Here is a 24,454-nt window from a genome sequence, read left to right on the forward strand (position 1 = left end):
CCCACCATAAGCATATGTGGACCCTGTTGCACGGTGTCTTCCTATGACCTTTTGAGAGTGAAGACCGCGCACGTGTAACAGTCGAGGGGGAAGCTCATAATGCTCTCAGTTGTGGAGTGAGGGGAACATGGAATGTGTCCTGGACAGAACGAAGTAACGACTCTCAAACCCACCTGCAACTCAATACAGTTTAAAGGCATTTAACATTTTGGTCATTTATCCAATGCTCTTAACCAGAGCAACTCATAGTCAGTGCATTCAACTAAGGTAGGTAAGACAACCACATATCACAGTCATTGCATGTTCTAAAGCTTAAATGAAGCAGCTATCACCAAAATCAGTGCTAGTTAAAAAAAGACAAGTGTTTGTGCAAGAAAAACAAGTACAACAATAAGGTGTTCATAGAGACTCACTGTGTTTAGTTCACTCTATCGTTATCCTGCTGTGTTCAGTAAGTAAGCATTTCATTGTACTGTGTACACTACACTGTATCATATGCATATGACAAATAGATTTGATCGGGTAACTCTGTAGAAGGGACAGTTTTATATTTACTGGGGTGGGGGAGTGGTCCAAAATAGGGGAGGGTTGTCAAATGTTATTTTTGTTTTGGGGATGGTTGTGTAGTTTTTTATTTGGCACAGAGGAGAGTAGTGTGTTTTTTCGCTGGTTTACATTACCCACCTTTATTGTGCAATCCCGGTCACTTTTAAAATATTTGTACTGTGTACATATATATTTATGTATTATTATTTTTTTACTGACAAATCAAATCAATCAATCCAAACTGTGCAGCTGCCATTTGATAAGTTGAAAGAGACAACTGCTTAAAAACACCCCAAAAGTTTAATCAAGTAAAAGTGAGTCACCCAGTAAAATACTACTTGAGTAAAAGTCCAAGTAATTGGTTTTAAATATGCTTAAGTATCAAAAGCAAATGGAATTGCTAAAATGTGCTTGAGTATCAAAAGTAAAAATCATAAAAAATTCCTTATATTAAACAAACCAGACGGCAAATCAAATCAAATGTATTTATAAAGCCCTTCTTACATCAGCTGATGTCACAAAGTGCTGTACAGAAACCCAGCCTAAAACCCCAAACAGCAAGCAATGCAGGTGTAGAAGCACGGTGGCTAGGAAAAACTCCATAGAAAGGCCGGGAACCTAGGAAGAAACCTAGAGAGGAACCAGGCTACGAGGGGTGGCTGTGCCGGCACCATGTCTTATTTTATTTTTATTGCCGAATTGCCAGGGGCCCTCTCCAACACTCAGCTATGATTTACAGACAAAGCATTTGTGTTTAGTGAGTCTGCCAAATCAGATGCAGTAGGGATGACCGGGGATGTTCTCTTGATAAGTGTGAATTTTCCTGTAAAAATGTAACCAGTACTTTTGGGTGAAAAAAAAAGTTAAAGTACATTATTTTATTTCAGAATGTAGTAAAGTTAAAAGTAAAAGTTGCCAAAAATATAAATAGTAAAGTACAGATACTACTTAAGTAGTACTTTAAGGTATTTTTACTTAAGTACTTAACACCACTGATTTTCTATTTGTCAAGATTGACATAGTCTATTTATTGTGGTGTTGAAAACACAACCCATGATTTTGAAGTGCCCAAGTCAGTATGTTTTGTTTATTGGTTGAGTGGTATATTGGCACTGTCACGCCCTGATCATAGAGAGCCCTTAGTTCTCTATGGTGTAGGTCAGGGCGTGACCAGGGGGTGATCTAGTATAGATATTTTTATGTGGGTGCTAATATGGTTCTCAATTAGAGGCAGCTGTTTATCGTTGCCTCTGATTGGGGATCATATTTAGGTAGGTTGTTTCCCCACCTGCATTTGTGGGATATTGTTTTGTGGTTTGTGCATGTGCACCACGTAGTCACGTTTCGGTCTTAGTTTATTGATTTATTTTGTTTTGCTCTTGTTAAGTTTCACTTTATAATAAATATGTGGAACTCAACATCCGCTGAGCCTTGGTCCGTCTCTCCTCACTCACATGACAGGCACAGAAACCTGTTGGTGTAAAATGTGTTGTGTAGGCCTAGTGAAAGAGGCAGGGAGAATGAGCTTGCATGGAATCAACCATATTTTATTTAATTACTCATGTGTTTCATTATATTTTCAACTTTTTGATACCAGAGTAGCTCTTATCTTAGCAAATTGTGTAACTGTGTGCATTGATAATAATGGATATATTTTAAGATATAGTTTTCTTATTCATATCATGTTAATTCCCAATTGCATAAACTCAAACTGGGTGAAACTGGGTGAATAGATACAGGTCAGAGTTCTCATGGTAAAGGCAAGCAAACTGTGTCAACAAAAGGCATGGCAGGGTCAAAGTTCACTCACTTTTCTGGCGAAAAAGTCTCTCATTCCTGGGTTTCTCACACACTGGAGAAGGTAAGCATTAAGAGCAGTATTGTTGGTAATGAGCTGATATGAATTATGGGAAATTGAATGCCTAGTGCCATGTATACAAATATGTTAGTTGTTATCAATTAATTAATATGCCTTGAATAATAACGGCATACTTAAGGATTTTGGCAATGAAACCCGTTATCTACATCCCCAGAGTCAGATTAACTTGTGTATACCATTTGTATGTCTCTGCGTGCAGTTTGAAGGAAGTTTCTAACTAGCTTTAGCGCATTTGCTCTAGTTAGCATTGGCTCTTTTCAGGAGTTAGCTGTGTTGTTGGCTAGATATTGAACAAGTGTCCTGAAGAGAGAGCACATTTTCTATGCCAGGTGAAATCGCGCATCACTAGCCCATTGTTATGTATGTATCAAAATAAATATAACTAGAAAACAGCTTAAACATATACAGCTACTTCGTTATTTTGGCTGAACTGTTTGACATGACTGTAAATTAGCTGTAGTTGACTTAACAAGCAAGTGATAGGAACGTTACCAGCCAGTATGGAAATGGACCATTTAGAACGAACGGCTTGGGTCGTGTACAAAGATGCAGAACAGAAGGACTGAACGACTGGGTACAGAACATAAAGACTGAACGACTGGGTACGGAACATAGAGACTGAACGACTGGGTACAGAACATAAAGACTGAACGACTGGGTACAGAACATAAAGACTGAACGACTGGGTATAGAACATATAGACTGAACGACTGGGTACAGAACATAAAGACTGAACGACTGGGTACAGAACATATAGACTGAACGACTGGGTACAGAACATAAAGACTGAACGACTGGGTACAGAACATATAGACTGAACGACTGGGTACAGAACATATAGACTGAACGACTGGGTATAGAACATATAGACTGAACGACTGGGTACAGAACATATAGACTGGGTACAGAACATATAGACTGAACGACTGGGTACAGAACATATAGACTGAACGACTGGGTACAGAACATATAGACTGAACGACTGGGTATAGAACATATAGACTGAACGACTGGATACAGAACATATAGACTGGGTACAGAACATAAAGACTGAACGACTGGGTACAGAACATATAGACTGAACGACTGGGTACAGAACATAAAGACTGAACGACTGGGTACAGAACATATAGACTGAACGACTGGGTACAGAACATATAGACTGAACGACTGGGTATAGAACATATAGACTGAACGACTGGGTACAGAACATAAAGACTGAACGACTGGGTACAGAACATATAGACTGAACGACTGGGTACAGAACATATAGACTGGGTACAGAACATAAAGACTGGGTACAGAACATAAAGACTGAACGACTGGGTACAGAACATAAAGACTGAACGACTGGGTACAGAACATAAAGACTGAACGACTGGGTACAGAACATATAGACTGAACGACTGGGTACAGAACATAAAGACTGAACGACTGGGTACAGAACATATAGACTGAACGACTGGGTACAGAACATAAAGACTGGGTATAGAACATATAGACTGAACGACTGGGTACAGAACATATAGACTGAACGACTGGGTACAGAACATAAAGACTGGGTATAGAACATATAGACTGAACGACTGGGTACAGAACATAAAGACTGAACGACTGGGTACAGAACATATAGACTGAACGACTGGGTACAGAACATAAAGACTGGGTATAGAACATATAGACTGAACGACTGGGTACAGAACATATAGACTGAACGACTGGGTACAGAACATAAAGACTGGGTATAGAACATATAGACTGAACGACTGGGTACAGAACATAAAGACTGAACGACTGGGTACAGAACATATAGACTGAACGACTGGGTACAGAACATAAAGACTGAACGACTGGGTACAGAACATAAAGACTGAACGACTGGGTACAGAACATAAAGACTGAAGAACATAAAGACTGGGTACAGAACATATAGACTGGGACTGGGTACAGAACATAAAGACTGGGTACAGAAAATAAAGACTGAACTGGGTACAGAACATAAAGACTGAACGACTGGGTACAGAACATAAAGACTGAATGACTGGGTACAGAACATATAGACTGGGTACAGAACATATAGACTGAACGACTGGGTACAGAACATAAAGATTGAACGACTGGGTACAGAACATAAAGACTGGGTACAGAACATAAAGACTGAACGACTGGGTACAGAACATAAAGACTGAACGACTGGGTACAGAACATAAAGACTGAACGACTGGGTATAGAACATATAGACTGAACGACTGGGTACAGAACATATAGACTGAACGACTGGGTACAGAACATAAAGACTGAACGACTGGGTACAGAACATATAGACTGAACGACTGGGTATAGAACATAAAGACTGAACGACTGGGTAGACTGACTGACGACTGGGTACAGAACATAAAGACTGGGTAGACTGGACTGTACAGAACATATAGACTGAACGACTGGGTACAGAACATAAAGACTGAACGACTGGGTACAGAACATAAAGACTGAACGACTGAAGAACATAAAGACTGAACGACTGGGTACAGAACATAAAGACTGAACGACTGGGTACAGAACATAAAGACTGAAGAACATATAGACTGAACGACTGTACAGAACATATAGACTGAACGACTGGGTACAGAACATAAAGACTGGGTAACGACTGACTGAACGACTGGGTAGTACAGAACATATAGACTGAACGACTGGGTACAGAACATAAAGACTGAACGACTGGGTACAGAACATAAAGACTGAACGACTGGGTACAGAACATAAAGACTGAACGACTGGGTACAGAACATATAGACTGAACGACTGGGTACAGAACATAAAGACTGAACGACTGGGTACAGAACATAAAGACTGAACGACTGGGTACAGAACATAAAGACTGAACGACTGGGTACAGAACATAAAGACTGAACGACTGGGTACAGAACATATAGACTGAACGACTGGGTACAGAACATAAAGACTGAACGACTGGGTACAGAACATAAAGACTGAACGACTGGGTACAGAACATAAAGACTGAACGACTGGGTACAGAACATATAGACTGGGTACAGAACATATAGACTGAACGACTGGCTACAGAACATAAAGACTGAACGACTGAGTACAGAACATATAGACTGAACGACTGGGTACAGAACATAAAGACTGAACGACTGAGTACAGAACATATAGACTGAACGACTGGGTACAGAACATAAAGACTGAACGACTGGGTACAGAACATATAGACTGAACGACTGGGTACAGAACATATAGACTGAACGACTGGGTACAGAACATATAGACTGAACGACTGGGTACAGAACATAAAGACTGAACGACTGAGTACAGAACATATAGACTGAACGACTGGGTACAGAACATAAAGACTGAACGACTGGGTACAGAACATAAAGACTGAACGACTGGGTACAGAACATATAGACTGGGTACAGAACATAAAGACTGAACGACTGGGTATAGAACATATAGACTGGGTATAGAACATAAAGACTGAACGACTGGGTATAGAACATATAGACTGAACGACTGGGTACAGAACATAAAGACTGGGTATAGAACATAAAGATTGAACGACTGGGTATAGAACATATAGACTGGGTACAGAACATAAAGACTGAACGACTGGGTATAGAACATATAGACTGAACGACTGGGTACAGAACATATAGACTGGGTACAGAACATAAAGACTGAACGACTGGGTATAGAACATATAGACTGAACGACTGGGTATAGAACATATAGACTGAACGACTGGGTACAGAACATAAAGACTGAACGACTGGGTACAGAACATAAAGACTGAACGACTGGGTACAGAACATATAGACTGAACGACTGGGTACAGAACATATAGACTGAACATCTGGGTACAGAACATATAGACTGAACGACTGGGTACAGAACATATAGACTGAACGACTGGGTACAGAACATATAGACTGAACATCTGGGTACGGAACATAGAGACTGAACGACTGGGTACAGAACATAAAGACTGAACGACTGGGTACAGAACATATAGACTGAACGACTGGGTACAGAACATATAGACTGGGTACAGAACATAAAGACTGGGTACAGAACATAAAGACTGAACGACTGGGTACAGAACATAAAGACTGAACGACTGGGTACAGAACATAAAGACTGAACGACTGGGTACAGAACATATAGACTGAACGACTGGGTACAGAACATAAAGACTGAACGACTGGGTACAGAACATATAGACTGAAGAACGACTGGGTACAGAACATAAAGACTGAACGACTGGGTATAGAACATATAGACTGAACGACTGGGTACAGAACATATAGACTGAACGACTGGGTACAGAACATAAAGACTGGGTATAGAACATAAGACTGAACGACTGGGTACAGAACATATAGACTGAACGACTGGGTACAGAACATAAAGACTGAACGACTGGGTACAGAACATAAAGACTGAACGACTGGGTACAGAACATAAAGACTGAACGACTGGGTACAGAACATAAAGACTGAACGACTGGGTACAGAACATATAGACTGGGTACAGAACATAAAGACTGGGTACAGAAAATAAAGACTGAACGACTGGGTACAGAACATAAAGACTGAACGACTGGGTACAGAACATAAAGACTGAACGACTGGGTACAGAACATATAGACTGGGTACAGAACATATAGACTGAACGACTGGGTACAGAACATAAAGATTGAACGACTGGGTACAGAACATAAAGACTGGGTACAGAACATAAAGACTGAACGACTGGGTACAGAACATAAAGACTGAACGACTGGGTACAGAACATATAGACTGAACGACTGGGTATAGAACATATAGACTGAACGACTGGGTACAGAACATATAGACTGAACGACTGGGTACAGAACATAAAGACTGAACGACTGGGTACAGAACATATAGACTGAACGACTGGGTATAGAACATATAGACTGAACGACTGGGTACAGAACATAAAGACTGAACGACTGGGTACAGAACATATAGACTGAACGACTGGGTACAGAACATAAAGACTGAACGACTGGGTACAGAACATAAAGATTGAACGACTGGGTACAGAACATAAAGACTGAACGACTGGGTACAGAACATAAAGACTGAACGACTGAGTACAGAACATATAGACTGAACGACTGGGTACAGAACATAAAGACTGAACGAGAACATAAGACTGGGTACAGACTGAGTACAGAACATATAGACTGAACGACTGGGTACAGAACATAAAGACTGAACGACTGGGTACAGAACATAAAGACTGAACGACTGGGTACAGAACATAAAGACTGAACGACTGGGTACAGAACATATAGACTGAACGACTGGGTACAGAACATAAAGACTGAACGACTGAGTACAGAACATATAGACTGAACGACTGGGTACAGAACATAAAGACTGAACGACTGGGTACAGAACATAAAGACTGAACGACTGGGTACAGAACATATAGACTGAACGACTGGGTACAGAACATAAAGACTGAACGACTGGGTACAGAACATATAGACTGAACGACTGGGTACAGAACATAAAGACTGAACGACTGGGTACAGAACATATAGACTGGGTACAGAACATATAGACTGAACGACTGGCTACAGAACATAAAGACTGAACGACTAAGTACAGAACATATAGACTGAACGACTGGGTACAGAACATAAAGACTGAACGACTGAGTACAGAACATATAGACTGAACGACTGGGTACAGAACATAAAGACTGAACGACTGGGTACAGAACATATAAACTGAACGACTGGGTACAGAACATATAGACTGACAGAACATATAGACTGGGGGTACAGAACATATAGACTGAACGACTGGGTACAGAACATATAGACTGAACGACTGGGTACAGAACATATAGACTGAACGACTGGGTACAGAACATAAAGACTGAACGACTGGGTACAGAACATAAAGACTGAACGACTGGGTACAGAACATATAGACTGGGTACAGAACATAAAGACTGAACGACTGGGTATAGAACATATAGACTGGGTATAGAACATAAAGACTGAACGACTGGGTATAGAACATATAGACTGAACGACTGGGTACAGAACATAAAGACTGGGTATAGAACATAAAGATTGAACGACTGGGTATAGAACATATAGACTGGGTACAGAACATAAAGACTGAACGACTGGGTATAGAACATATAGACTGAACGACTGGGTACAGAACATATAAAGACTGAACACAGAACATAAAGACTGAACGACTGGGTATAGAACATATAGACTGAACGACTGGGTAAACATATAGACTGGGTACAGAACATAAAGACTGAACGACTGGGTACAGAACATAAAGACTGAACGACTGGGTACAGAACATAAAGACTGAACGACTGGGTACAGAACATATAGACTGAACGACTGGGTACAGAACATAAAGACTGAACGACTGGGTACAGAACATAAAGACTGAACGACTGGGTACAGAACATATAGACTGAACGACTGGGTACAGAACATATAGACTGAACGACTGGGTACAGAACATAAAGACTGAACGACTGGGTACAGAACATATAGACTGGGTATAGAACATATAGACTGAACGACTGGGTACAGAACATATAGACTGAACGACTGGGTACAGAACATAAAGACTGAACGACTGGGTATAGAACATATAGACTGAACTGGGTACATAAAGACTGAACGACTGGGTACAGAACATATAGACTGGGTACAGAACATATAGACTGAACGACTGGGTACAGAACATAAAGACTGAACGACTGGGTACAGAACATAAAGACTGAACGACTGGGTACAGAACATATAGACTGAACGACTGGGTACAGAACATAAAGACTGAACGACTGGGTACAGAACATAAAGACTGAACGACTGGGTACAGAATATAAAGACTGAACGACTGGGTCGCGTCTCTGGCAACCGAACCAATAGAACGAACGACCAGCCGGATCCAAACATAACGATGGTCATTATGGCCAAACAGTTCTATTACTGTTTCATCAGACCAGAGGACATTTCTCCAAAAAGTACGATCTTTGTCCCCATGTGCAGTTGCAAACCGTAGTCTGGCTTTTTTTATGGTAGTTTTGGAGCAGTGGCTTCTTGGCTGAGCAGCCTTTCAGGTTATGTCGATATAGGACTTGTTTTACTGTAGATATAGATACTTTTGTACCGGTTTCCTCCAGCATCTTCACAAGATCCTTTGCTGTTTTTCTGGGATTGATTGGCACTTTTCGTACTAAAGTACGTTTATCTCTAGGCGTCTCCTTCCTGAGCGGTATGACGGCTGCGTGGTCCCATGGTGTTTATACTTGCGCACTATTGTTTGTACAGATGAATGTGGTACCTTCATGGGTTTGGAAATTGCTCTCATGGATGAACCAGACTTGTGGAGGTCTTCAATTTTTCTGAGGAAATTGTAGAGGTCTTGGTTTTCCCATGATGTCAAGCAAAGAGGCACTGAGTTTGAAGGTAGGCCTTGAAATACATCCACAGGTACACCTCCAATTGACTCACATGATGTCAATAAGCCTATCAGAATCTTCTAAAGTCATTTTCCAAGCTGTTTAAAGGCACAGTCAACTTAGTGTATGTAAACCTCTGACCCACTGGAATTGTGATATAGTGAATTATAAGTTAAATAATCTGTCTGTTAACAATTGTTGGAAAAACTATAGTTTAGCAAGAAATGTGGAGTGGTTGAAAAACGAGTTTCAATGACTCCATTCTAAGTGTATGTAAACTTCTGACTTCAACTGTAAGTACCTCAGCATCTGAATGGAGTCTTAGGTTAATATCAAGTAAATACAATACAATACAATTTTCAATTAAGAAAGTATGCTTTCAAAGTGAGTTTACAACTTCAACATGCACAACACTGACATTTCATTAAGATAACATTAACATTTTAATGGTTTAAATATACAGAGACACACCACACCACACAATTACAAATACATCAGCTGCTGGACAGAGTATACAGAATGTATGATTCTCATGTATAGCTCTCACAGCTGATGTACAGAGTGACAGTTTAGTTTCTCAGGCTGTTTTCACATCAGAAAAAGCTGAGGTTGACTGTGGGGCTAAAATGTAAACACAATCCCCATTTTTGACCTTGGTTCCAGCAACCAAACGTTTAGACGTGAACCTCAAGGACTAGGCTGATACGTAGGTGAGTTGCAGGTGAGTTGGATTGATGAAGGGCCACCTCACTGACAACTCTGCAGTGAGCACCACACAGTCACCCACAACTATACACAGTCACCCACAACTATACCCTCTGTTAGTGTGAGACGAGTCTCAGTTACTCTAAGACAAACAGGGTGCATGTAGTCAATAATGAACGTTGTGACCATGCCTATGTTCAACAGGGTAACAGGAGATTGTGATTGTCATCTTCCTGTCTCAAACTGATCTGTGTGGAGTGTAGCTGGTTTATCTCGGAACGTCATGATTCTCGACATAGACCCCTTCCTGAGTGCAGAGCTCACACCCACTGTACCCATAATGGCCCTTAATGTTATTGTATGGAATAATCTTGCTGGAGCATCACAAATGAAACAACCAAAATGTAAAGGAATGATTTCCCTGCCACATTAAAACCCTCCTGATGGCTGATTTCACAGCCTCATCTCAGCCCCAAAGGGGCCCCGCTCAGTCATGTTTGCTGGGTAAGGCCCGAGGAGGTGTGGTATATGGCCAATATACCACGGCTAAGGGCTGTTCTTTTGCACGGTAGAGTGCCTGGAGACCGCCCTTTGCCATGGTATATTGGCCACATACCACAAACCCCTGAGGTGCCATATAGCTATTATAAACTGGTTACCAATGTAATTAGAGCAGTACAAATAAATGTTTTGTCATATGGGGGTATCGGGCCTGATATACCACGGCTGTCAGCCAATCAGAATTCAGGGATTGAACCACCCAGTTTATAATGTGTAATAAGGCCTTTTTTGTGTGTGAACTTTATACATTATGTGACCCTAACTTTGACAGAGCCCTTTCCTCAATTATTTTTTAAAGTAGTAGTTCTATTAAGTTACAATTGACTGGGTTTTTCTCTACCAGTATGACTTAATATGAATAAGTATACCTTTATTTTGAATCAGTTCTTGAATGTAGCAGGATAAGAATACAAAACACTTATTTCACAATGTTGCAGGCAGCACTGATATTCCCGGGTGTAGATTTACGATTTACTGCTGTGTGCCCCACAGGAGGGGGGGTCCTTTATCCCAACTAACTAGAGCATGGAAATCTACCTAATGGGTGAATTGTGTGTGCCTTGCAGTGACTTGGTTGGCTACTCACTGCTGCTTTTGATGCCCGGGAATCCAAGGCTGAGAAATCTGTTTTGTTTTCCATCATGAAATTAAGGTAACTAACTCCCTGTGATTACGTTTTGTTCTGTAACTTGGATATGCAATTTTGACAAAAGTTTGGTTGTTGGTTTTTAAAATGTTATTCTTGAATTCTGATCAGTTTATTCTGCTGTCATTGTTTTCCTTAGATGTTCTGAGTTGAAGTTGCTGAAGGAAGTTTCTGCACAACTCTTAAAACGCGGCATCACAACATTTCACAGGAGATTATGCAAAAATGGTAATGTCAGCCCCTGCTATAATAATGAAAATGGTAATGTCAGCCCCTGCTATAATAATGAAAATGGTAATGTCAGCCACTGCTATAATAATGAAAATGGTAATGTCAGACCCTGCTATAATAATGAAAATGGTAATGTCAGCCCCTGCTATAATAATGAAAATGGTAATGTCAGCCCCTGCTATAATAATGAAAATGGTAATGTCAGCCCCTGCTATAATAATGAAAATGGTAATGTCAGCCCCTGCTATAATAATGAAAATGGTAATGTCAGCCCCTGCTATAATAATGAAAATGGTCATGTCAGCCCCTGCTATAATAATGAAAATGGTAATGTCAGCCCCTGCTATAATAATGAAAATGGTCATGTCAGCCCCTGCTATAATAATGAAAATGGTCATGTCAGCCCCTGAAAATGGTCATGTCAGCCCCTGCTATAATAATGAAAATGGTCATGTCAGCCCCTGCTATAATAATGAAAATGGTCATGTCAGCCCCTGCTATAATAATGAAAATGGTCATGTCAGCCCCTGCTATAATAATGAAAATGGTCATGTCAGCCCCTGCTATAATAATGAAAATGGTCATGTCAGCCCCTGCTATAATAATGAAAATGGTCATGTCAGCCCCTGCTATAATAATGAAAATGGTCATGTCAGCCCCTGCTATAATAATGAAAATGGTCATGTCAGCCCCTGCTATAATATAATGCTAAATGAAAATGGTCATGTCAGCCCCTGCTATAATAATGAAAATGGTCATGTCAGCCCCTGCTATAATAATGAAAATGGTCATGTCAGCCCCTGCTATAATAATGAAAATGGTCATGTCAGCCCCTGCTATAATAATGAAAATGGTCATGTCAGCCCCTGCTATAATAATGAAAATGGTCATGTCAGCCCCTGCTATAATAATGAAAATGGTCATGTCAGCCCCTGCTATAATAATGAAAATGGTCATGTCAGCCCCTGCTATAATAATGAAAATGGTAATGTCAGCCCCTGCTATAATAATGAAAATGGTCATGTCAGCCCCTGCTATAATAATGAAAATGGTCATGTCAGCCCCTGCTATAATAATGAAAATGGTAATGTCAGCCCCTGCTATAATAATGAAAATGGTCATGTCAGCCCCTGCTATAATAATGAAAATGGTCATGTCAGCCCCTGCTATAATAATGAAAATGGTCATGTCAGCCCCTGCTATAATAATGAAAATGGTCATGTCAGCCCCTGCTATAATAATGAAAATGGTCATGTCAGCCCCTGCTATAATAATGAAAATGGTCATGTCAGCCCCTGCTATAATAATGAAAATGGTAATGTCAGCCCCTGCTATAATAATGAAAATGGTCATGTCAGCCCCTGCTATAATAATGAAAATGGTCATGTCAGCCCCTGCTATAATAATGAAAATGGTAATGTCAGCCCCTGCTATAATAATGAAAATGGTCATGTCAGCCCCTGCTATAATAATGAAAATGGTCATAATAATGAAAATCAGCCCCTGCTATAATAATGAAAATGGTCATGTCAGCCCCTGCTATAATAATGAAAATGGTCATGTCAGCCCCTGCTATAATAATGAAAATGGTCATGTCAGCCCCTGCTATAATAATGAAAATGGTCATGTGCCCCATAATAATGAAAATGGTAATGTCAGCCCCTGCTATAATAATGAAAATGGTCATGTCAGCCCCTGCTATAATAATGAAAATGGTCATGTCAGCCCCTGCTATAATAATGAAAATGGTAATGTCAGCCCCTGCTATAATAATGAAAATGGTCATGTCAGCCCCTGCTATAATAATGAAAATGGTAATGTCAGCCCCTGCTATAATAATGAAAATGGTCATGTCAGCCCCTGCTATAATAATGAAAATGGTAATGTCAGCCCCTGCTATAATAATGAAAATGGTAATGTCAGCCCCTGCTATAATAATGAAAAGCCCCTGGTCATGTCAGCCCCTGCTATAATAATGAAAATGGTAATGTCAGCCCCTGCTATAATAATGAAAATGGTAATGTCAGCCCCTGCTATAATAATGAAAATGGTAATGTCAGCCCCTGCTATAATAATGAAAATGGTCATGTCAGCCCCTGCTATAATAATGAAAATGGTCATGTCAGCCCCTGCTATAAATGAAAATGAAAATAATAATGAAAATGGTAATGTCAGCCCTGCTATAATAATGAAAATGGTAATGTCAGCCCTGCTATAATAATGAAAATGGTCATGTCAGCCCCTGCTATAATAATGAAAATGGTCATGTCAGCCCCTGCTATAATAATGAAAATGGTAATGTCAGCCCCTGCTATAATAATGAAAATGGTAATGTCAGCCCCTGCCAGCCCCTGCTATAATAATGAAAATGGTCATGTCAGCCCCTGCTATAATAATGAAAATGGTCATGTCAGCCCCTGCTATAATAATGAAAATGGTCATGTCAGCCCCTGCTATAATAATGAAAATGGTCATGTCAGCCCCTGCTATAATAATGAAAATGGTAATGTCAGCCCCTGCTATAATAATGAAAATGGTCATGTCAGCCCCTGCTATAATAATGAAAATGGTAATGTCAGCCCCTGCTATAATAATGAAAATGGTAATGTCAGCCCCTGCTATAATAATGAAAATGGTAATGTCAGCCCCTGCTATAATAATGAAAATGGTCATGTCAGCCCCTGCTATAATAATGAAAATGGTAATGTCAGCCCCTGCTATAATAATGAAAATGGTAATGTCAGCCCCTGCTATAATAATGAAAATGGTCATGTCAGCCCCTGCTATAATAATGAAAATGGTCATGTCAGCCCCTGCTATAATAATGAAAATGGTCATGTCAGCCCCTGCTATAATAATGAAAATGGTAATGTCAGCCCCTGCTATAATAATGAAAATGGTCATGTCAGCCCCTGCTATAATAATGAAAATGGTCATGTCAGCCCCTGCTATAATAATGAAAATGGTCATGTCAGCCCCTGCTATAATAATGAAAATGGTCATGTCAGCCCCTGCTATAATAATGAAAATGGTCATGTCAGCCCCTGCTATAATAATGAAAATGGTCATGTCAGCCCCTGCTATAATAATGAAAATGGTCATGTCAGCCCCTGCTATAATAATGAAAATGGTCATGTCAGCCCCTGCTATAATAATGAAAATGGTCATGTCAGCCCCTGCTATAATAATGAAAATGGTCATGTCAGCCCCTGCTATAATAATGAAAATGGTCATGTCAGCCCCTGCTATAATAATGAAAATGGTCATGTCAGCCCCTGCTATAATAATGAAAATGGTCATGTCAGCCCCTGCTATAATAATGAAAATGGTCATGAAAAATGAAAATGTCATGTCAGCCCCTGCTATAATAATGAAAATGGTCATGTCAGCCCCTGCTATAATAATGAAAATGGTCATGTCAGCCCCTGCTATAATAATGAAAATGGTCATGTCATGAAAATGGTCATGCTATAATAATGAAAATGGTCATGTCAGCCCCTGCTATAATAATGAAAATGGTCATGTCAGCCCCTGCTATAATAATGAAAATGGTAATGTCAGCCCCTGCTATAATAATGAAAATGGTCATGTCAGCCCCTGCTATAATAATGAAAATGGTCATGTCAGCCCCTGCTATAATAATGAAAATGGTCATGTCAGCCCCTGCTATAATAATGAAAATGGTCATGTCGCCCCTGCTATAATAATGAAAATGGTCATGTCAGCCCCTGCTATAATAATGAAAAAAATATTAAAAGACTTGACTTTGAACTTACCCTCATTGTAGTATTGAAGTCGGATTCAAATATTTATATTCTTTATATTTCTAAAAAAGTATCCCCCTCCCCTCCAGATGGTCTCTTCCTTGTCCACCCGGCAGTGTCCCAGGCATTGGCAGAAAACAGAGCAGTGGTGGCACTAGAGAGCACCATCATCACCCATGGCATGCCATACCCACACAACCTGAGGTATGTGCTGCAAAGATGTCAACATGGGAAGGACTTTGTTAGACAGGAAGTCCCTGATATAAAATATAATCCATGCTATCAAGTTTATTTATTCTAGCGACCTTACATGTACCTACCTCATTTAGCAGACGCTCTTATCCAGAGAGAATTACAGGAGAAATTAGTGCCTTGCTCAAGGGCACATCACCAGATGTTTCACTTAGTTGGCTCAGGGAATCGAACCAGCAACCTTTCAGGTTACTGGCCAAACGCTCTTAACCACTAGATTACCTGCGCCCTTAATTCAGTATTAGAAGTTACTGCTTTCAACAGTCACTGTTTTTCTTCATTCAGCACAGCCAAAGCGGTAGAAGCCATAGTAAGGACAGAGGGAGCCATTCCTGCCACTGTTGGGCTGCTCCAGGGGAGGGTTCATGTGGGGTTGTCTTCAGAACAACTGGACTACCTAGCACGGAGTAAGACGTCGCTGAAAGTTTCCCGCCGAGACCTGCCCTACGCCATCAGCAAGGTGAGCACCTGTCAAGGTTGGACAAACAACTGAAAAGCCACTCCATTCAGTCTTATTCAGATTGAATACCTTGCTTACCGGTGTGTGTGTGTTCTCCAGGGTCTCTGTGGTGGCACTACGGTTTCAGGCACCATGATAGCAGCACACAGAGCCGGTATCCATGTCTTTGTCACTGGGGGTGTTGGAGGAGTGCACCGAGATGGAGAGAATAGTAAGTACAATATCCCAAAGTGAAATGTAATTGGTTGGAACCTACTGTAGACTCAGTGAAATGTTATTGGTTGGATGCTACTGTAGACTCAGTGAAATGTTATTGGTTGGAACCTACTGTAGACTCAGTGAAATGTAATTGGTTGGAACCTACTGTAGACTCAGTGAAATGTAATTGGTTGGAACCTACTGTAGACTCAGTGAAATGTTATTGGTTGGAACCTACTGTAGACTCAGTGAAATGTTATTGGTTGGAACCTACTGTAGACTCAGTGAAATGTTATTGGTTGGAACCTACTGTAGACTCAGTGAAATGTTATTGGTTGGATGCTACTGTAGCCTCAGTGAAATGTTATTGGTTGGAACCTACTGTAGACTCAGTGAAATGTTATTGGTTGGAACCTACTGTAGACTCAGTGAAATGTTATTGGTTGGAACCTACTGTAGACTCAGTGAAATGTTATTGGTTGGAACCTACTGTAGACTCAGTGAAATGTTATTGGTTGGAACCTACTGTAGCCTCAGTGAAATGTTATTGGTTGGATGCTACTGTAGCCTCAGTGAAATGTTATTGGTTGGACGTTACTGTAGCCTCAGTGAAATGTTATTGGTTGGATGCTACTGTAGCCTCAGTGAAATGTTATTGGTTGGACGTTACTGTAGCCTCAGTGAAATGTTATTGGTTGGATGCTACTGTAGCCTCAGTGAAATTACACAGCAGGGAGACTTCATGTTTAGGATACAGAAATAGAAAACAACAAAATGTATTGAAATTGTTAACTGACCATCTTCTCAGGTATGGATATCAGTGCAGATCTGACAGAGCTAGGCAGGACTCCCATTGCTGTGGTCTCAGCTGGAGTGAAGTCCATTCTCGACATTGGCCGCACCCTGGAGTACTTGGTTAGTGGTTATTGCTAGATGGTTTTATACATGGACAAATGCAGAGATTCCATTGTAAGAGATTCCATTGCAAGAGATTCCATTGCAAGAGATTCCATTGCAAGAGATTCCATTGTAAGAGATTCCATTGTAAGAGATTCCATTGCAAGAGATTCCATTGCAAGAGATTCCATTCCAGAAAATTCCATTGCAAGAGATTCCATTGCAAGAGATTCCATTGTAAGAGATTTCATTGCAAGAGATTCCATTCCAGAAAATTCCATTGCAAGAGATTCCATTGCAAGAGATTCCATTGTAAGAGATTCCATTGCAAGATATTCCATTGCAAGAGATTCCATTACATCGCAAATAATGAGTAATAATTGTGTTTTCTTCAGGAGACACAGGGTGTGTGTGTCGCCACATTTGGGACCTCCATGAATTTCCCCGCTTTCTTTTCTCCACAAAGTGGGTTTACCTCCCCTTACCATGTCAACAATGCTGAGGAGGCTGCAGATCTCATTGGTGACGCAGCTCAATATTTTATGTCTGAGTAGCAACATTTTCCAACTGACTCGAAATTGCTGTTATTTCTGAGCTGATAATCTAGGCATGATTATAAGATATCATGCTTATGACAAATCTTACAATGTATTGTGACTGCATCATAATGTACTATACCTGTCTCTTTCCCCTGGCCTACAGCGGGTAACCTGTCCCTGGGTCTACAGAGTGGCCTGCTGCTGGCTGTGCCCATCCCTTATGAGCATGCAGCAGCTGGAGAACAGATTGAGAACGCTATACAGGCTGCACTGGCAGAGGCTAAGTAAGGAAACATTGCATTGTAACATAATATTATCTCTCCACCTGACTTGACTGAGGTTGAATTAAGCAATAAGGCCCGAGGAGGTGTGGTATATGGCCAATATACCACGACTAACGGCTATTCGTTAAGCACGACACAACGCGGAGTGCCTGGACACAGCCCTTAGCCGTGGTATATTGGCCGTATACCACAAACCCCCTAGGTGCCTTGTTGCTATTAAAAAACGGGTTACCAATGTAACTAGAGCAGTAAAAATAAATGTTTTGTCATACCCGTGGTATATGGCCTGATATACTACGGCTGTCAGCCAATCACCATTCAGGGCTTGACCCACCCAGTTTATAATCCCCAATACATGTTTTTGGATATGTATGTTGCCTACTGGTAAATACCCATTACATTTCTGGGTGTTTATATATGGAGTGTGCGACTTTCTTTATTTTCATAGTTTATAGTTTATTCGCCGTTAGTCAGTACCTCCACACAAACACATTTTTCTGGGTGTGCGCCAGCTCATGTTTTTTTAGCCTACTAAGGTATTTCTATAAGGCCCTATTTATTGAGAACTTTTCATGGTCTGTCTACACCAGCAGTGTAGTTTTCTGAACAGTTATTTCCTGATCTCTAGATAGCCGCTTGTATGACTGACAACACAGGAAGTTGCTTATCAGAGTTCCTGTTTGGTTGCCTTGATATGACAAGAAAAATATCAGCATTTCACCTCAGGCACACGATTTAACTCTCTGTTTCCTTCGTACGTATTTCCCCTGTAGTGTTAAAGGTATCAGAGGAAGGGATTTGACGCCCTTCGTTCTTCAAAAGGTCAACGAACTGACCCGAGGAAAGTCCCTCCAGGCTAGTATCCTTCTCTGATCAATAACGTGGTGTGAGAAAACCACGCTGCAGAGAGAGAGAGGGAGGGATCATATCAGAGTCATTCTTAGTGTAAGAAAATGTTTTAAAAAATGATAATTATCTGACATAATTGTGGTTTTTATAACTTGTTTTATCGATGTATAACTGAATGTTTGTATCATCATTACATTAAGGTCCCTTAATCTGATATTCCCAAAGATATCGCTCTCATTCATAATAATGCCAGGGTAGGCAGTCAGATAGCCTGTGCACTGTCTGAACGAATGCAGAAGAAGACTTGGACACCTGCTCCTCACGGAAAGGAGAGAGAGAAAGATTCGGACTCTCAGCCAAACATTGTGAGTACTAGTCATATGTTCATCATCAATAGACGTGAACCAATCACTCTTGTCTTGCAGAGCACATCATTTTTCTTACTCTAGCTTTAGCTTGATGGACAGTGTGTAACATGCTTAGTGTACAATAACACTGGCTCTTTCATCACCAGGTTGTCATAGGTGGTGTGAATGTGGATTTTATTGCCAAGGGGAAAACAGACAAGCTAGTGGTACGTTCACACAAACTCTGCTAATGTCAAGCATCTACTACTGAATGTCTGGAATATTCAATTGATGTCAATGACACATGGGTTTGTTTGATTGCTCAACAGTTTGGACAGACGAATCCTGGAAGTGTCTGCCAGTCATTTGGTGGAGTAGGAAAGAACCTTGCTGGTTAGTTATTTAAAGCAATAAGGCACCTCGGGTGTTTGTAGTATATGGCCAATATACCACGGCTAAGGGCTGTTCTTATGCACCACTCAAGGCGGAGTGCCTGGACACAGCCCTTTAGCCGTGGTATATTGGCCATATATCACAAACCCCCAAGGTGCCTTATTGCGTTTATAAACTGGTTCTCAACGTAATTAGAGCAGTACAAATACATGTTTTGTCATAGAATGCTGTTCATTGAATACAGCTCGGCGTACAACACAGTAGAGCCCACTAAACTCATCACTAAGTCAATGACCCTGGGACTAAACACCTTCCTCTGCAACTGGATACTGGACTTCCTGATGGGCCGCCCCCAGGTGGTAAGGGTAGGCATCAACACGTCTGCCATGCTAATCCTCAACACTGGGGCCCCTCAGGGGTGCGTGCTTAGTCCCCTCCTGTACTCCCCGTTTACCAACGACTGCATGGCTAAACACGACTCCAACACCATCATTAAGTTTGCTGACGACTCAACAGTGGTAGGATGTCAGAGACCTGGCAGTGTGGTGCCAGGACAACAACCTCTCCCTCAATGTAAGCAAGACAAAGGAGATGATCATGGACTACAGGAAAAGACGGGCCGAACAGGCCCCCATTAACATCGACGGGGTTGTAGTGGAGCGGGTCGAGAGTTTCAAGTTCCTTGGTGTCCACATCACCAATGAACTATCACACACCAACACAGTTGTGAAGAGCGCACGACAACACCTTTTCTCCCTCAGGAGATTGAAAACATTTGCCATGGGTCCCCAGATCCTTAAAGTTATAGAGCTGCACCATCGAGAGCATCCTGACCGGTTGGGTCACCGCCTGGCATAGCATCAGGCGCTACAGAGGGTAGTGAGAACGGCCCAGTACATCACTGGGGCCGAGATTCCTGCCATCCAGGACCTATATACTAGGCGGTGTCAGAGGAAAGCCCTAAAAATTGTCAGAGACTCCAGTCACCCAAGTCATAGACTGTTTTTCTCTGCTACCACACGGCAAGCGGTACCGGAGCGCCAAGTCTAGGTCCAAAAGGCTTCTACCCCCAAGCCATAAGACTGCTGAGCAATTAATCAAATGGCCACCGGACTATTTACCAGACTATTTACATTGACCCCACGCTGCACCAATGTGTCGGAGGAAACACCATGCACCTGGTGACCTGGTTAGCGTGCACTGCGCCCAGCCCTCCACAGGATTTGCTAGTGCGCGATGAGACAAGGATATCCCTACCGGCCAAACCCTCCCTAACCCGGACGACGTTAGGCCAATTGTGCATCGCCCCACAGACCTCCCGGTCGCGGCCGGCTGCGACAAAGCCTGGGCGCGAACCCAGAGTCTCTGGTGGCACATATAGTGCCCGAGACCACTGCGCCTACTGTGTTACTTTTTATTATTTTTTACTTTAGTCTACTTGGTAAATATTTTCGTAACTCTTTCTTGAACTGCACTGTTGGTTAAGGGCTTCTAAGTAAGCATTTCACGGTAAGGTCTACACTTGTTGTATTTGGCGCATGTGACAAATAAAGTTTGATTTGATTTCAGCATTCAGGGCTCAAACCACCAGTTTATAATGTGCAATTATGTCTGCATAGCTCCTATATGTGGAAAAAAAGGTTAATGAACCTTTTACATTGAGTGAAACAGTTTAATGTTGACTTCTTTTGTGTGATATTTTACCCACCAGACTCTCTGAGCAGAATGGGCCAAAGACCACTCTTCATCTCAGCTATTGGAACTGACTCTCACAGTGATGCTGTGCTGAACTACTGTCGGCACATGGTATGTATGTGGAGAAGATTTAGAGAGGTGTTCTGAGTTGAGATCAGCACGTTTCCATTCAAATCAGAGTTGTGCGAGTTACTTATCTCAACTCTAAATCAGCCCTTTAATAAGTGGTAACAACTGAATGTTATGACCATGTGCAAAGCAGAATGAATCCCTCTCTCCCATAGTATTCTGGCATGACATTCTTTCCTCTTTTGATTTTCCTTTAGAACACCAGTGGTCTTGCTGTGCTTAAGGACCAGCGGACCGCCACTTATTGTGCCGTAATCACTGAGAGCGGGGATCTGAGTCTGGGATTAGGCGACATGGACATTCACCAGCAAATCACAGAGCAGTATGTGAGTATTTCTGGGGCTCCCAAGTGACGTAGCGGTCTAAGGCAGTGCATCTCAGGGCTTGAAGGGGTCACTACAGACCCTGGTTCGATTACGGGCTGTATCACAACCAGCCGTGATTGGGAGTCCCATAGGGCGGCGCACAATTGGTCCAGCTTCGTCCGAGTTTGGCTGGGGTAGGCCACCATTGAAAATGTAACTGACTTGCCTAGTTAAATAAAGGTTTAATAAAAATAAATATTTCTGAAGCAGGTACTTCATCTACATTTAAACTGTAAAAAGAATCTGATTTACTACACATAAAAGTACACATATCTAATGTTCTTGTTCATTATTGTGTTTTTTTATAGAATAGCACTGAAAAATAACAACTTTGCCCATCTCTACATACAGGTGTCCCAGTTTGAGGAGAAGCTCTCAGCAGCCTCTCTCATGTGTTTGGACGGCAATATACCCATCTCCACCATCAACTATGTTTGCTCTGTCGCCAAGAAGCATGCAGTGCCAGGTTAGCATATAGAGCTGAACGCTTTGACAGTCATCAATAGTGATCCATCACCATTTTCTTACCATCAGTGCATCGCTGTGTGATCAGGGCCCATATTCACAAAGAATCTGTGTGGGAGTGCTGATCTAGGATCAGGTCCTCCCTCCCCATGTCATCTTTTTCATTATGATCTAAAAAGGCAAAACGATCCTATATCAGCACCCCCTCTCTGAGACGCTATATGAATACAGACCCTGATGTGATAAACTTGTGTTGCAGTGTGGTATGAGCCAACTGATTGTGACAAGGCCTGCAAGCCTTTCCTGTCAGACAGCTGGAAAGCCCTGGCCTACACCTCCCCCAACCTGGCTGAGCTGTGTACCATGAACAAGGCATTGGGCCTCCTGACACCTGCAGGTATGATAATCAGTCATTCCTGCACTGAGATCATTTCTGGAGCCTACTGTATATAATATGTAATTAGCCTGGACACAGCTATCTTTGTGCTGTGGAGCCAACTCCTATGCTTGGTGTAACAGTGACCATAGGAGTTGACACTTCGCAAGACATCACAAACAGATTTGAGTCCGGGCTAGTATAATAGGTAATGCACACACTATGAAGTCTTTGTTTGAAAGCTCATCATCATGCACTAACTCCTGTCTGATTAATGAGGATGAGATCTTGTCTTGTGGTGTCAGTGCTGCCGAGCTCTGTGGAGGAAGTGCTAAGCTGTGCCATGGCTCTCGCACGCCCCCTGCTGGACCACCTGCAGTGTGTGGTGGTCACCCTGGGGGCCATGGGAGTGCTGCTGTGTGGAGAACATAACGCTGGGTCTGTAGACCTGCAGCCTAGGAGAGGAACAAGGGTAAGATGATACTATGTGTGTGTGTGTATATATATATATATATGTGTTATATCTCCGAACATTATGGTGATGATGTTTTTTTGTTTTCCAGAAGGGTCGGCTATGTGCCGTCCACTACTCTGCTCTGGCTCAGACCGCAGCCGAAATTGTGAATGTCTCAGGAGCCGGAGATAGGTCGGTAGCTATCTAGGGATAAAAAAAAACAAATCTCCATAGGTGAATGTTGGTTTCCCACACACCCCTCTCTTCCCTCCTTAGTCTTGCAGGTGGGATATTGGCTGGTATGTTCCAGAGCAGAGACACTCACAGCTGTGTTAGGATGGGGCTCCTGGCAGCACGCCTGTCACTGGCCTCCCCACATCCCGTCTGCACCACTCTGACCACAGACTCTGTGGACCCAAACAAGTTCCAACCACCCCAATCGTGGCCTCAACCCAACCTCCTGTGGATGGAGGAATGAAGAAAGATCCATTACTATTATGTTATTATCCTGTTCAACCATCAACATAACTTTTCAATGTTTAGTTCAGGGGTGTCAAACTCATTTTATCCAATGGGCTGCATTTGGTCTTCATCGAGGTCCAGAGAGCTGCACTGAAAATTGGTTATATTTCATCGCTGTCAAAATTTGCTAAATATTGTCCATCGTTTTGGGAATTTATTATGCTTCCTGACTGTCTAGCTTTCCATTATGTAATTGTTTGACACCCTGATGCTGTTAATTTGTATACATTTTGTCATAATTTTCAATAAAGTACTTTAATGCTTCGACTTACTAAACTACTGTATTTCAAATGCCCTATCCTAGGCCTATCATAGGTATGTTGACTGAAAATACAATTAACTATATTTCCCACAATGCACTGTTGATAACCTTCTGCGCCGCCGCAGTACGTAC

The 24,454-nt window shown here is 41.6% G+C and overlaps 1 protein-coding gene across 3 annotated transcripts; it reads left to right on the forward strand.

The window, feature by feature from the left end:
• The first annotated feature begins 120 nt into the window (after positions 1–120).
• On the forward strand, positions 121–24,327 carry zgc:136858 (uncharacterized protein LOC678543 homolog). Of its 3 annotated transcripts, none has more exons than XM_052466356.1 (20): positions 121–267; positions 11,761–11,846; positions 11,980–12,068; positions 15,925–16,039; positions 16,373–16,547; positions 16,647–16,758; positions 17,554–17,660; positions 18,038–18,164; positions 18,345–18,465; positions 19,239–19,324; positions 19,540–19,679; positions 19,829–19,888; positions 19,991–20,054; positions 21,766–21,860; positions 22,076–22,204; positions 22,595–22,709; positions 22,968–23,105; positions 23,390–23,556; positions 23,648–23,730; positions 23,815–24,327. In XM_052466356.1, the coding sequence occupies exons 2-20, from the start codon at positions 11,836–11,838 to the stop codon at positions 24,014–24,016; spliced, it is 2,136 nt and encodes a 711-aa protein (XP_052322316.1). In that variant the 5' UTR covers positions 121–267; positions 11,761–11,835; the 3' UTR covers positions 24,017–24,327. The 3 variants fall into 3 exon arrangements, with proteins under 3 accessions (XP_052322316.1, XP_052322313.1, XP_052322317.1); XM_052466357.1 differs by lacking the exon at positions 121–267 and adding an exon at positions 2,384–2,407; XM_052466353.1 differs by lacking the exon at positions 11,761–11,846.
• Positions 24,328–24,454: the final 127 nt, after the last annotated feature.

The sequence above is a fragment of the Oncorhynchus keta genome, chromosome 17 (assembly GCF_023373465.1).
Source record: "Oncorhynchus keta strain PuntledgeMale-10-30-2019 chromosome 17, Oket_V2, whole genome shotgun sequence".
In the NCBI taxonomy this organism is placed as follows: domain Eukaryota; kingdom Metazoa; phylum Chordata; class Actinopteri; order Salmoniformes; family Salmonidae; genus Oncorhynchus; species Oncorhynchus keta.

Bases quoted from the DNA above. Each gene is read 5' to 3' on its own strand.
- zgc:136858 (XM_052466353.1), top strand. From the start codon at position 224: ATGCTCTTAACCAGAGCAACTCATAGTCAGTGCATTCAACTAAG. The intron at 16,759-17,553 runs GTAAGTACAATA...CCATCTTCTCAG, and splicing joins GCACCGAGATGGAGAGAATA to GTATGGATATCAGTGCAGAT. The intron at 22,205-22,594 runs GTGAGTATTTCT...CTCTACATACAG, and splicing joins AGCAAATCACAGAGCAGTAT to GTGTCCCAGTTTGAGGAGAA.